The sequence below is a fragment of the Leptodactylus fuscus genome, chromosome 3, assembly GCF_031893055.1.
Source record: "Leptodactylus fuscus isolate aLepFus1 chromosome 3, aLepFus1.hap2, whole genome shotgun sequence".
NCBI lineage: Eukaryota > Metazoa > Chordata > Amphibia > Anura > Leptodactylidae > Leptodactylus > Leptodactylus fuscus.
Window position 1 is genome coordinate 107,838,800 of NC_134267.1, and position 15,610 is coordinate 107,854,409.

Consider the following 15,610-nt stretch of genomic DNA (forward strand, 5'->3'; position numbering starts at 1 on the left):
CGGCTCCCGGGAAAGAGAACTGACCGGCTCCCAATGATTTCAATGGGAGCCATCTTTTTGGTCAGGATTTTGAGGTGAATTCGGCCTCAAAATCCTGACCAAAAAACTCTGTGTGAACTCAGCCTTAGATTAGGACATATTATGGGCCTGCCTCAAGAGATCTGTTTTAAGGATGCACTTGAAGCTGTGAAACTGACTGAGGTAATGCATTCCAGAGAACTGAATAAACTTAGAAAAAAATAAAATAGACTAAATATTAACTTTTAATTAATTGATAATCCACAAAAAAATAGCAATGGAGCTTTTATCACAAAACTATAAGTTATTCTAACACTTATAAATGCTAGGAAAGTCATATGACAAACCTAGAATATATTTTCTCCTGAGTCGCCCCTAGAGACCAATTTAAGAGGGCACTGGTATTAGGATATGCATAAATATCAATGCTTTAACTGAGTATGCACCTCCATATGCTTAAAGGGGCTCTATCAGCAAAATCATGCTGATAGAGCCCCACATATGCATACCTCCCAACCGTCCCGATTTCCAAATCGTGACTGTCCCGCGGTCCCGGTTGGAGGGAGGTATGTCCCGATTTCAACTCAGATCTGCGTCCAGAGGACGCAGATCTGAGTTGAACACATATGCGGCTGAAGCAAGGAGCTGACACAGGTCAGCTCCTCGCTTCGCCGCTGCGTGTCTCTCTCGCTGACACATATGCGGCTGAAGCGAGGAGCTGACCTGTGTCAGCTCCTCGCTTCGCCGCTGCCGCCGGCTCCTGGTTTGCAGACGCGATGTGACACATCGATGTGTCACATCGCGTCTACAAGCCAGTAGCAGCGGCGAAGCGAGGAGCTGACACAGGTCAGCTCCTCGCTTCAGCCGCATATGTGTCAGCGAGAGAGACACGCAGAGAGCGGCGAGGGAGCGGAGGAGAAGGTAAGTTTAATGTGGAGGTGGAACGTGAATCTGGGGGCAGATGAAGGAGGGGACGGCATGACACTGGGGGCAGAGATGTGCAGACATGAATCTGGGGGCAGAGATGGGGGACATGAATCTGGGGGCAGAGATGGAGGGGGGACATGAATCTGGGGGCAGAGATGGAGGGGGGACATGAATCTGGGGGCAGAGATGGAGGGGGACATGAATCTGGGGGCAGAGATGGAGGGACATGAATCTGGGGGCAGAGATGGAGGGGACATGAAACTGGGGGCAGAGATGTGGGGGCAGAGATGTGGGGACATGAATCTGGGGGCAGAGATGGAAGGGGGACATGAAACTGGGGTCAGATGAAAGGTGTATATGAAACTGGGGGAGAGATAGAGGGGGGACATATAATTTACGGGTGACTGTCAGAGGATTATACTGTGTGCGGGCACATGAAAAATTAACGAGTGGGTGGAGTCAACACAAAAGTGGGCGGGGCTAAATTTGCCGCGGCGCCGTAAATGTTATATTATCACCATAATCGTAATGACCAGCCGGACAAAGCTGCCATGTCATTTTTAATGCAGAGTGAACACTGTAAAAACAAAATGCAAAAAATGATGATAGAATTTTGTGTTATTTCACATGGACCCCCCAAAAACCATAAATAAAAGTTAATGAAAACATTATATGTATCCCAAAATGGTGGCATATGAAAGTACAACTCATAATGCAAAGAATAACTCCTCACATAGCTATGTGGCCAGAAAAATAAAAAAAAGTTATGAATTTTGGAAGACGGGGAAGGGAAAATATGCACATTAACGTACAAACTACCCTACGTCATTAAGGGGTTAAGGTTATCACAGTATAGTGGGGACCAATGGCTACTTGTTATGTCCCTTCCACCAATGCATTAACACTGGCCTGCTGTGGAGAACTCTCCAAGTTGAATTTTCTGTGATTAAAACATTATTTTTTGTAGATTTGTGAGTTGATTTGCAAACTGACAGCAAGATATTCTGTTTATGTAATATCAATGATAACCCCTATAATCCCCCTCAGCTCACTCTTCCACATTCCCTAACAGCCAGCCTGCAATTCCACACACCGCGCTCCAGATGGCGCCAAAGCCCACACGATAGAAGGTGACGAACGGTGACGAGGTGAGCGCTTTCTACTGCCACGTTCGTAGTGACGTCACAGCAGGAGGTGCGAAAGTCTTCCCCGACCGGTTCTCAATTCCCCGAGCACAATAGAGCGCAGGACACGTCTGTCACTAGAGCACCGGAGTCGTTGCCGCTCTGTGACGTGACCGCTGCCTGGAAAGCCCCACCTGGCACGTAAACAGTGCGAGCCGCCGAGTGAGTGAGAGTGGACGGGCGGCTGACAGCTGTGTGACTGCACGACACAAAGCTAGGATGATGACTGTGCGGGGCGCCCCGCCACACCTGCTGCTGCTGCTCCTACCCGGACTGCTCGGGCTGCTGTGGGGAGCGACCGGCGCTGCAGGTAAGAAGCTTCTCTCTGGCTGATCAGCAGCCTCCTCGGCGTACTGCGGTAAGGAATAACACGCAGCGTGTACCACTCTCTGAAGTGCACAGTCACTCTGTAAGACGTCATGGCGCCGACGTCACAGTAGTCATGGTGGTTAGCACGGGCAGGTCACACAGGGCGGAGCAGAGTACTAAGCTGTGTGGGGTATACAGCTGTATGAGTGGCTGGAGTGGAGGACATGCTTGGAATTCCAGGGTAGCTCTTCATGGCAGGCAGCTAAATGTCTACTTCACTTGTTACAATGCAGAGTATCACTCAGGTGCTAGGGCAGCCACACCTGCCAGAGGCCCATGAGACTGCTGCAGGGTGTAGTCACCCCAATGCTCCGCCATAGCTATATACACCTAGAACACGTGCCACCTCTGAAAAGTTGTCAAAAATCTGACCACAGGATTACTGTTTGGCAGCCTTATGAAAGGATATTCTTCCCCTACCTTTAGATGTCTTCTCCGTCCCACCTTTTGGTATATATTCTTAGTTTCTTCATTATGGTAATTCGTTTCCTCGCAGCACTGTGGACGTCCCCTGTGCTGCGAGAAAACTCTCCAGTGCCGCCTTTCTTAAGGCTATTCCGATGTGGGCTTAGCTAAAAATGGGATTTGGATGATAGAATCCCTTTAAGGGTAAGGCCGCATGTAGCCACAGCTAAAAAGGACTGCAGGAAAAATCACTTGAATGGCTATGTTGTGAAAAATATAAACTATAAAACTCAAAACTTTATTGAGTAAATATTAAACCGTGACACAACAAAATGTCTCTGTGACTGAGGCACAAACAGTTAATCCAATTGTTCACGCGCTAGAAATGTATCGGCACTAGAGACAGATAATCATCTAGTTTCTATAAGCACGGGATCAAAAAACCGAAACACTGCAGAAACTCATCACATTTTTTCCCAGAGCGCTTTTCACGTAAGGCTTGTAGAGTTTTCCTCTATGGACTTTCTGCTTCAGTTATACTTGTACAGAATCGCTGGTATAATAGACATGCTGCGATTTACCAAATTGTAACGGTTCTTGAAATCACAGCATGTCCACTGCAGATATTCTTCTGCAACGTGTGAATTAATTAGAATCCCATCCACTTTGCAAGTTCTGTAAAACACCACGATTTACGCTATGTGGGGTCAGTGTGTTATCTAGGTTTTTCCTGAATAGTACACTGACCCATTCATTTCTATGGGCCCGTGCACATGACTGTGAATTACATGGTCATGTGTCTGGGCTAACAGTCTGGGTTATAAATTATGGAACGTGTCCTATTCCTGTCTGATTTTGCGGCCCTGCTTCCATTGCTCTTATTTATTAAATTGAAGGGGCCACGGAAGCACGGGCAGCACATGGGTGACATCTATGTGTTGCCTACACACTGCCTGTGTTGTTCATGAACGGCAGCCAGTTAGCACATAGTTGTGTGAAACCAGCTTTAGGCCTAGGCCACACATGTAGGGTTCACTGTGTGATGTTTGCCGTCGACATCTTTCATCGGACTGTCTGTAGCCAAAAAATAAAAATGTTGCCAGCCTAAGGGGATTTTCTTAGGGCAAAATTTAGTTAATGAATAAATCACTAGTGTCTTAGCTTAGCTGTAGCAATGATGTGCCTACTGCAGCCATTCACTGGCCTCAATAGTCTTGTACTATACAATAAATGGCCGCAGCAGTCATGTGAGCAGATACACAATGATTAGAATGTAGAATCGGTTGAAAATTTACCAGGGGGGGTATTTGGTTTTTTGTTTTTTTTGTTTCACTGCAGATCACTGTATAAGTATATAAGACATAAGAATACCAGAGTAGTAAAAATAAATAAATCTGTCATTTATGAAAATCAGGGCAGAAGTTTTTCTTTGTTTTTTGTTAGAAGAACTATTTTACTCTCTTCACTGTACTTATCACCTATCCCATTTTGTTGGACCCGGGGTTCCTACCTGGTCACAACCTCCAGGTTATTCCACCCCCTCTTCTTTCTCCAATCTTATAGTTAATGAATTACTTGTGCTATAAGGCTGTCTGACTATAGCAAACCATCCACCCGATCAGGTAAGTGGTATAAACTCCATGGACAAGCCCTTATTTCCCTGAGTATGATGATGTGTTTTGTTTGGGAAACACAGTCCTTGTGCTGCTTGTATTTCCTTGACTGGCCATGGCTGTGTGAATAGAGTTCACTGCGTCATAGAGTATTGTAATGCGAGTGGTTGGCTCGCTGCTGTGCTGAACTGGCAGATTTATGGATTGTTAGGCCAGGGACCCACATTGCGGAAACGCAGCTTTTTTTGTTGTGGTTTTTTGAGCCAAAGCCAAGAGTGGCTACAAATGGAATGGGCAATATATAGGAAGCTCTTCTACTTCTATCTTCTGCTCAGTCCACTCCGGGCTTTAGCTCAAAGCCTGCATCAAAATCTGCAACAAAAAAAGCTGCATTTCCGCAATGTGGGGCCTCAGCCTTAATATGTTTTTTCTGTCAGTAAAAGTTTAATGTGACTGAGATGCCTCAGCATAGAGGCCTTAGACATGATGATGGCTGGATTCTGACTATGCAAAGCTTAGTTGCCAGTTTTTTTTTAATGAAAACTTGAGGGCACTTTCAGACTTGTGGTGTAATTGGTGCAGATTTGTGCCGGTTTTGTATTACTTTGCACCATATTTGCTTAGTTTATGTCATCAATTGAAGATCAAAGTTGGTCTGATACCCGGACCTCTGCCGATGAGCTGTTTGAGAGACCACATTATTTGGGTGAGCACTGTGACTTATTCACAGAAAACCCGCTGATCTTCTATTCATGGCCTATCCTAAGGGTAGATAACCAATTAACAGAGCTGACAAAAATGGTATTCCATTCTCACATTGATTCTGATTTTGCAGATACCTGTGAAGCTGAAACGTCCTGCGGTGCATGTGTTAACAGCTCAGCCTGCCATTGGGTTGTCTGTAACAGTAAGTTATGAAATATTTTGGCAATGTTATTTTGCTTTGTAGCCTGGCTTTTCAATAGCTAGAACTTATCTACATTTTCTCCAGTTATTCTAAATATTAGATATGATGTTTTCAACAGAAGTATGTTTTTTTAAGATTTGCTAATAAATGTAAGCTACATTAGGGATATATTCTACACCCAGCCATTGCAAAATCAGCCCCTTTGACTATTACTGGTGGGTTGTTATTGGAGAGCCTTCTGCTTTCTGTATTCTTTCTTGTTTTCACTAGCTTGACCCCAGGCTCCTCTCTCCTACTTGTTTTGCACTCTTTGATTTGATACTGTAAATGATTCATAATATTGTAGTTACAAATAAAACGTAATGACTTCATTTATCATCTTAGATTCACAGCCAATATGTCAAAATAAGTCATCTGACAGCAACTGTACTACCCAATCGTGTGAAGGTAACGTCACTTCTTTCATTTTGGTAGATAATTATGTAAATGTTCATGTATATATGGCTTATATACCTAGGACAGTAACTGTATACCAATCTGTGACACTTTGAATTCTGTGCTGTGAATGGCAGGCTATAAAATCCTGAATAGGGTTGAGGGATCGGAAAAGATCGGATTTCGATTGGCGATCGAGTAAATTTCACGATCGCAATCGGAATTCCGACCCGATCTTTTCCAGCGGGATCGAGATCGGAGGTTATCTCAAGATCGGCTCAACCCTAAAAGTGACTTTTCCCATAGAGAAGCATTGACTAGGGTTGAAGATCGGGTTCGGAAAGGATCGCATTCTGATCGGCGATCGAGCAAATTTCGCGATCAGGATCGAGATCGGCTGGAAAATGATTGGAAATCGGATTTTAAAATCGATCTTGAAATCTCAAGATCGGCTCAACCCTAATCCTGAATGAATGGAGTGTGAAAGTATGAAATAAAACTCTGAGCACAGCTCTGCATATCCCCATGGTTATAGACATAGAAAAATTCCACTATATATATATTTTTTTAATATGTAGATTGTGAGCCCACCTTTCCATATCAGTATGTCTTTTTGGAGTATGGGATGGAAATCCATGCAAACATGGGGAGGATGGTTTTTTGCCCTTGACAGGATTCGAACTGAGGACTCCAGCACTGCAAGGCTGCAGTGCTAACCAATGAGCCACCGTGTGGCCCCTCCAGTATATTCTTTTATTCAGACAGTTTAACCTCTTTTTTTTATGTTGTTATGAAAATAAAGTACATAAATGTAAGCTTTCGTTTTTTATCACTATAGTGCTACCAAGTTCAGCAGCACCAACCACAGCTAAATCAACAGGTAAAGTGTGTGTATGTGTGTGTGTATATATATATATATATATATATATATATATATATATATATAAATAAAGAATTTTTTTTTTTTTTGGGAAGGGGGGGGGGTTAGGGCCCTTTCATGATTGCATTTGGGCTGAAAATATGGTCCATCTGTTGGCTGTAGTTCTTGGGCCCCGACCACTCTCCTCTGAACTTACTAATACTAAGCTCTGAAACTGCAAGTTTCCGAACTATCAAGGCTAATTCTATTGTGAGTGTGGGATACTTCAGTACTTCTGGAGGTCACAGCATCAGAAATCTGGATAAGGATATTCCTGGAACTCCCCGCAGTTCACAAAAACAAATTGGACCATGTATATGCAATGTCTTTGGTACATGATCTCAACCCCATTTGTACTCTTAATCAGTGGTAGGTGGGACCCAAACTAGTTATACACAGAACAGATATTCTAGCAGTTATCAGTGGGTAAAACTAGAGAATCCTTTTATGTTTAGATAACGCATCTCTTGTCTATCTTCAGTTTCTAGATTTCATCAGTGTTATATAAAGTGCAGAGGTTCCAATCTGTAGTTTGGTACTATTTTTTTTATTTATTTATTTTATACGTTTTTACCCTAAATTGATTACATGAGTGTTACAAGGAATCAGGAGTCCATTCGTCCCGAGGCCTATCGTAGTAGTAGATGCTTTGTAGGGTTGTTTAAATGAATTGATTTACTAGCTGCTGTTTTGTGATCTCCTTACAGCTAAACCAACTACAAGTGTAACTTCCTCTACTGCATCTACCTCAGCCACAGGTAAGGACTGTCATGAATTTAGATTAGGAGACAATATTTTATACTATGTCTTTAATTAATTTATAAACAGCTATGTCTATTTTAGTATATATGCTATTAAATTATGAATTTTTATATTTTTTCCACCGATATTAACTTCATGACACACTTGTATACAACATAGCCTTATGACCTGTGAAGGTTCAAGCTCTGGCATCTGCACTAATGATAAATGCAAAGGGATGAAAAACTTCATTGTAAACCGTTTTTCTCTGTAAAATGGTGCTTACATCTAGATATAGAGAGATCCAAATAAATAATTGGCAATAAATAGTGTCCAAAAATGTTATTTCTCAAATTGCCTGTCCCAAGCTTTTAAGCCCTTCCTGAAGTTGGGTCCATTATGGGATGTCTGCTATCAGCATCCTGCAGCAGTCCTGTCCTTTGTGCCCCTAGCCTTGAGATTTCTATTTTGTTTGTGTAGTGTAGAAATGTTTTTCTTGCAATTTTTTTTTTTTTTTTTTAATGATTTACTTTTTCTTTCCTTACCAGCTGCAGTAACCAACAGTTCTGTTGTTACTACTTCATCCACTAACCAAACCTCTGCAGTCAGTAAGTTTTTTTGGAAAATCTTGCTGCTTAGCTTGCACGTTTCACATCTTGTATGTGATGCTTGCCTTATGTGACTAAACTATTAGTTTCAGTTTACAGTTTTCTGTAAAAGTGATTTGATCATCTTTTCACAAAAGCGGCAATAAATGTTTTGCAGGTATCTAAAAATGGAAGCAAAGTCATGTTTCTCTGTTTTTTGTTTGCAGCCTCCTCAAACACAACTCCTGTGCCAACAACATCTCCTAGCAAGAAGAACACGTTTGATGCCGCTAGTTTTATTGGAGGAATTGTCCTTGTACTGGGTGTTCAAGCTGTGGTATTCTTCTTGTACAAATTCTGCAAGGCCAAAGACAGGAATTACCATACCCTTTAAACCCAGCTGCTCTGGACTGCTCACCTACATTGCTCTAACCAAATGTAAACCTGGGGATTATTGCTTGGAAAGTTGCAGTATGAGGCCTTTTCTTCCTCTACAAATTGTTTGTACCATCGCTATAAGGAAGGAAGTACAGTTTAACATTGCTGTGGACTGCATGTGTCCCATCTGCTTCCTAAAGTATTTGAAACTGCTATCTCCTAGAATTCAGAGCCCGTAAAGGGGAAGAACTCTTTCCATGGGTAAACTTGCTTTTGTAGATATTGGTTTTACATGATTTGTGGAAAACATATCAGGTTGTTAGGTGATATGAGTGATGTTAGGAGCAGTGCAGTCTGTTGGCGTTACTACCTTTATATGATCTTATCCCTTTCAGTTCTATTGGTGAGTCTTTTAACTGAAGCTGATTTACACTTTTGTGAGAGAAAATTATTCTTCGTCATCTACTTAAGTGCACCTTATTCCTAAAAGAAGGTGATGTTTTGTGAATTGTGCCTTAAAAGACATATTGAAAGTATCACATACTTCAGTTATTTAGTATTCTGTTCACCTCTTTGCTGATTTACTTGTGTGACTAACCAATATTGATCCATGCTTTGTATCTTTGTCCTCCAGGATGCATATTTCTCATTGATCCTATCAGGAGTTATGAAACATAACAAAGTTTAGTTCTTAGTCTTTTTTTTTTTTTCAATTCATCTGCTCTTTGTGCCTGGATTTGTCCTGCTTTTTTTTTTTTTAATTTATAATGATCCTTTCTGTGGATCAGTCCAATAATGAAGGAACACTATATGACTTTGCTCTGCCTTAGTGGCTTTTGATGCTGGTTATTGTACCTCCCAGAATTAAACTTCATGGCCTTGTTATACAGCATGTTTTCATAGTTGGCTCCTGCTTGCCTATAAGTATATAAAGAACATTCACTCCTATTGCCCATTGCATGATCTAGATAGACGTAAGGTAAATGCAATTTGTTACTGCAGCAATAAATGTTTTCCTTTGTCCCAGGGAGTTTAACATGCAGGTTATGTGCCAAAGGCTGTCCTCTTTTTTCTCTGAATTGGTAGTTTTACTAGGAAACAATTGTCATGACTTTAAACCATGAGCCATGTTGGCATACTGATTCTGTCACCGCTTTTTTTCAGAATAACCCGAACACGAGTAATGACTTCTGACATCTTTAAGTGAAGTCTAGGAAGATCTGTCACTGCAGGGCAACTTCTGTAATGACATATGATTCCTTGTGAGCTCCTGACATGGTCCTAGTTTGTAGACTTTGCCTTCCTGATGATCATTTGCTCATGTCTGTACAAATCAGCTGAAGTACACTGAAGCAAATGACTAGCACTAGGAAAGATTGGCGCACTTTATGTTAACAGCCAGCTTTTTACCTGTGGCTATAAACAGTCTGGTTTTGATCTGGAAGGACTCAGAAACAAAATTAGAATTTGCTACTCTTACTTATGAGTGCGACTTCTAAGTGCCTTAAAGCGGTTTGCCTTCAGTCCAATTTTTTCTTTGAAATACTGAAGGTGTTAAGATTGAATGAGATGCATGTATGCCGGGAGTGGCATGCATAATGGTTTGTCAATTCATTATAACCAGTCAATTGAAAGGTACATTGACTTCTGTTTAGCAAATCTGCTCAAATGATGTTGAAAACTGATGCAAATGTTAGGTCATCTGTTTAAAAAGATCAGTGTGCCTATAAAAAAAAAATATTTTTTTTTTTTTTTTTTTTTTTTTTGGGGGGGGGGGGGATGGAATCAGAAATGTTATACTACATACAACGTATAAAGAGTCCTAGCACGTGACATGGGTGCTGCATTCAGGGGTCGACTCACTCCACTCTCTCAATATTGCACTTATCCTTCACTCAGGCTGAAAAATGAGCGCAAGTCACACCCCAACACACTACACACACACCCAAATACACGCTGCCACCACTGCTGATTTAGGTCCAACAGCAACCTCACCCACATATGCAAGTGTCTCAAACATACCTCAAAAAGATAATGGGTTCATAGAGCAGCACAAAATAGCCTTAAGTTTAACAATTTAATACCCATCGGGTTGAGTGCTATATATTATACAAAAAAATAAGGGCACACAATGCTTTTAAAGTAAATGGGGTAAAGCTCAGACAAACCCAACTCTCTTAGCTGCTTTCACAGATGTGACAAAAAATTTAGATCTCAGTTGAGGCCTGTGTCCAGCCACACCTCCCTGCCAGGTTATCCCCCTCCTCTTGCTCCCCAATACAGGAAAGAAGGATGTTTTCTTTGTTGTGGGAAAGCTGTGTCTGGTGTTGAGCTCAGGTCCCTCCCTCCTTCCTTCGACATCTGTTTGTCCAGGGGTAATAAACTTCTATTGAAGGCAAAAAGGGCAACCTCCCCTTGTATGCACATAAAACCACTACAGCAAATTGCCCAGCAATGTACACAACCTAGGACTAACAGGATTAGGTACATTTATATATAAAACTACATAAATCAATATAAAATACATAAACTGGGGTTCTCTCATGACACTACATTTCTGATCTCCTTCAATGAAAAAAAAATTGACCCACTTATGTTTTTTGATCTCTACTGTAAATGAATGGGAACCCATTTGCATAATTTTTTTGTATCCATTAATCGGATCTGCTAAACTGATGTAAAAAAATACTCATTTGTATGCACCCAAGACTTATTAAACTGGAGATTATTATTGTTATTGTGTGAACAATAGAGAAAACCATTACTCACATCTTGGAAAAGAGGTTTACTGGAGACTGCTGGCAGTTTATAGGGATCCCCTCACATTGAACATACAGTCCAGTCTGCAGACATGGTATAGTGTGGAAGCCGCAGAGCAGATTCATATTTAACTTTTTGGGAAACTATTCAATATAACTGGGCATTAGATTTGCATTTACCAGGGTGACAGACTTTCTTCAGTCTGATCTGCAGGGATCTTATTTCTAGAACAGGAGGAGATGAGCAGATTGATATATAGTCTTGTAGGAAAAGATTCGGTACAACCTGTCATTTATAGTTCAGCTTCTCCTATGCGTAGAAGCAGTAATTGAGTCAGAGGGGAGGCGCTAACAATGATTTCTAGCCCTGCATGTATAATTGTACCTACAGAGATAGCTGTCAGTCACTATTAGTTCTGTCACCTCACTCACAGTAGGAGCCATCAGTCATTAGATGGGACCAGACCACTCATTGGATTCCTAAACCCCGAATAAGCAGAAGGTTAAATTAATAAAGGATTTATTCTAATTACTTTATTCCCACAAAACTATATATCAGTCTGTTCAGCCTCTTCTACTCTATACATGCCATGCTGTTCATAGATTGCACTGGTTTCTCAATGTGATGGTTTCTCTTATAAGAACCCACTGATCAGAAATACTATATACCAGTGTCAATGAAATGCCGTTTAACAAACATTTTGTGCATGAACCAAGAGAGGTTTTTTGTTTGTTTGTTTGGTTTTCTCTCCTTCAAATAGTGCCTGTATTCTCCAAAATCTCCCAAATAATTGCCATTTACTGATCATGGAACGCAGCCACCGATAAGGGTTTCTAGAGGTTGTCTTTTTTTTTCCATTATTAATATTAACAGACAGCACACTTACATTAATGGACCTATTCACACAGCTGTGTTATTATTAATATGGGATATTTTGTCCAATGTGAGAAAAATTAAAGCAGGTCCTGGTCTGACCCATTTTTCACCGATTACTCCTAGACTCAAGTCTATGGGATGAGTGAAAAATCTGAAAATCATACTGAGCCTGACACGCTTGTGTGAATGTACCTTAGGAGTATGGAATATGTTTGTAATGTATGCAAAACCATGGCTGATCAGCTGCTGCCAGCATATGTCACTTATATGCAATATTAAAGCATCACTGGTACTTGAGTTACAATACAATATTTGCGCTTTAGGTTTGATCAGATTTGCACTGTAGAAATGAGCAGCAGGGTTCCCACTTGTAAGTTTACAGTAAATTATCCAGTAGGTCCCCCTGATCGATCCTTGTCTCCAAAACTCTATATTTCAATGGTACTTTATAATAAGGAATTGCAGTTCTAGGCTTATAGTGTGTGAAGAATAGAATTTGCTGAGCCACTGGATATGAATGTTGGTGGAGATGCATTATTATGCTGTTCTGCTAGATCTGGAATAAAGTTCAGTACTGTAAATTGCAATCCCTGTAAAGGAACCTGATAAATCTAGTGGTGTTGGTGACGCCTACACGTAGATTTCTGCACTAAAGAACATATAACTTGGAACCATGCTAAAAATAAGTATTCTTCTTCCAATCCATCTGAAGTGAGTAGGGTGTGAAATGAATTTTGAGCACAATAACTGAATTTCTTGTGCCATCCTACAGTTGTTTTTTTTAATAATTGTAGTGCAGTTTACAGTACTAGATTGAGCTCCCAGAGTCCATGTAACACTCTGTTAAGCTTCATGACAAATCAAGATGCCTAAGAAGTGTAAAAATATACTCTGATGTTTAACTGCAAATAAAGTTGATTTTGTTCAAAAAATAAATACTTTAAAGACTTCTAGGACGTGTTCTTTGATTTTGTTATATTAAAGAGGACCTTTCACCACCTGGGGCACATCCGGTGTAATATACTGCTAGAAAGCAGACAGTGCACTGAATTCAGCGCACTGTCAGCTTTTCCAATCTGTGCCCCCGGTTAAGAGTTATCGGTGCCGGTACCGTAGCTCTTCACTGTTAGAAGGGCGTTTCTGACCGGAATGCCCTTCCTCACAGCAGCGTCAATAGCGCTGTACTGTGAGAGGGGGTGTTCCTTACCGCCCAGCAATTACGCTGGGCGGTGAATGATGCCCCCCCCCCTCCCAGTACTCATTCATAGACGAGTACTATCAGGAGGGGAGGGAGGTATTCCTCACCGCTCTCACAGTATAGCGCTATAGACGGTGCTGTGGTATTTAATAAACTTTGTATTTTTATAAACTTTATTGTTGTGATGAGTACACCTTTCCATGTACTCTGTTGTTTTACTTTTCGGGAGAGTGAAGTGCCCCGTTGTGGTGAATCTGGAGGTGGAAGGTGCAGCCCCAACATCCATGAGCTAGAGGATCGGCTTGAGAATTCTTTGAATCACCACGGTGCATAGGGGAACATCAGGAATGAGTTGGACATGGGTGCCAAGGAAAGAGATCATGCCTTTCCGCCAGGCTGCTCGAAGGATTTATTCTTTCTAAGTGAAAAAGTGAACCCGCCAAAGAACATCTTGCGTCTCATTAGAGCCAGTATGTCCAAAACGTAGAACCCTGTGCACTATGTCGATGATAATATCAGTGTCAGCTGAACAAGAGAGAACAGTGTTGAAGGTAGATGTAACCGCAGAGTATAACTCTGCCCTAGGAAGGCTGTCAGGAATACACTGTAGTTTGACATTGTTACGTTGACCTCTGTTCTCTTGGTCATCGACTTGCAAAAGTAGAGACCTGTTGAGCTCCGAGTAGTTTTTGAATGAGACCGTTTTTTTTCGTGTGCTAATTAACTTCCAGCCAGCACAGGAAGTTCAAGTATGAGCCTCATGTCCCGAGGTGTCTGTGCCTAATTCCAATAGATTTATAATAACTGAATAACTCATATCAGTTTTCCATTCTGGCGTAGGAACAGCAGACAGAGTTATGAATAGGCCACAGCCTTATTGCAAATTTTCTCTAAGGCACTTGGTTAATGCTGCCAGAGCCTGGAAGTTGCCCACTCCGCCCTCCCTCCTCCACTGGATCGGTAAGGTGGAGGATATCCAGGGAATGGGAGATCTCACTGCGTGTCTTCAGAACATGCATGACTCCTTCATTGCAGCCTGGACGGTGTGGATTCTCTTCCAGAGCTCTCAGGATTATAGACTTGGTGGGATAAATTACCTACTCCTATCAAGATGTTGCTGGGACTCTCTTCCCCTCCCTTTTTTTTTTTTTTTTTTTTCCTTTATTTTCCACTCCTTTTTCTCTCCCTCCCCCTTCTCGTTTCTTCCCTTTATCTCTCCCTTTGGCCCTTCTTTCAGCTCCTCTTTTTCTTATTGGTTGTCTATGATTTTTGTTGTGAACGACCTCTGTACAGCTATCAGATACAGGGTTTCTTGATTGAGTAGTCTACAATTTAGCCTCACTGAGGCGGTCACTACAGATAAGTCATACCATGTTGTGTTACTTACTCTACGTTTCCAGATGTTTGCGTTGTTTACCTGCTTTTGATTCCAGAGCAAAACACGAAAAGCTGAATTAGGCTGTGGCCCCACGTAGCGTATACACAGCGTTTTACAACTGCAGCGTTTTACAGTTCCTGCAAAGTGAATGGGTTTCTGACTTATCCCAGCCACACACTGCAGAAAAATAGCCGCAGTGGACATGCTGCGACTTACAAAAACACAACGGTTTTTAAATCGCAGCATGACAACTATACCTATGGAAACGCTGGCGTTTTCTGTAAAGGTATAATTGGAGCAGAAAGTCTGCAGAGAAAAACTCTACAGTGAACTTTCTGTGAAAAACACTGCAAAACAAATAATTTCTTAATGCTACGGTTTTTGGCTGCGGCCAGCTATGAAGGGCTTTTGCTTAACAGAGACATATTTGGAAGTGATCGAATCTCCTTTACAAAGTACTGTGAATACTGCCAATTTACTGCTGGCACACTCCCTTTAAGGGGGCATTCAAACTACGTATACTGAAGCTTATTCTGAACGTAAAACACGTTCAGAATAAGCGGCGTATAAAGCAGCTCCATTCATTTCTATGGGAGCCGGCATAGGAGCGCTCCCCATAGAAATGAATGGGCTGCTTCTTTCACTCCGTGCAGTCCCATTGAAGTGAATGGGGAGTGCCGGCGTATACGGCAAGCTCTGCTCATGCCGAGCCGTACACGCCGGCACTTCCCATTCACTTCAATGGGACTGCTCATAGTGAAAGAAGCAGCCCATTCATTTCTATGGGGAGCGCTCCTATGCCGGCTCCCATAGAAATGAATGGAGCTGCTTTATACGCCGCTTATTCTGAATGTGTTTTACGTTCAGAATAAGCTTCAGTATACGTAGTGTGAATGCCCCCTAAGAGTTCAGGTG

The 15,610-nt window shown here is 41.7% G+C and overlaps 1 protein-coding gene across 1 annotated transcript; it reads left to right on the top strand.

The window, feature by feature from the left end:
• The first annotated feature begins 2,076 nt into the window (after positions 1-2,076).
• On the top strand, positions 2,077-13,055 carry CD164 (CD164 molecule). The gene is made up of 7 exons (XM_075268114.1): positions 2,077-2,439; positions 5,352-5,423; positions 5,808-5,870; positions 6,697-6,738; positions 7,485-7,535; positions 8,067-8,126; positions 8,333-13,055. Exons 1-7 carry the CDS (start codon positions 2,349-2,351, stop codon positions 8,497-8,499), a joined length of 546 nt encoding a protein of 181 aa, XP_075124215.1. The 5' UTR covers positions 2,077-2,348; the 3' UTR covers positions 8,500-13,055.
• Positions 13,056-15,610: the final 2,555 nt, after the last annotated feature.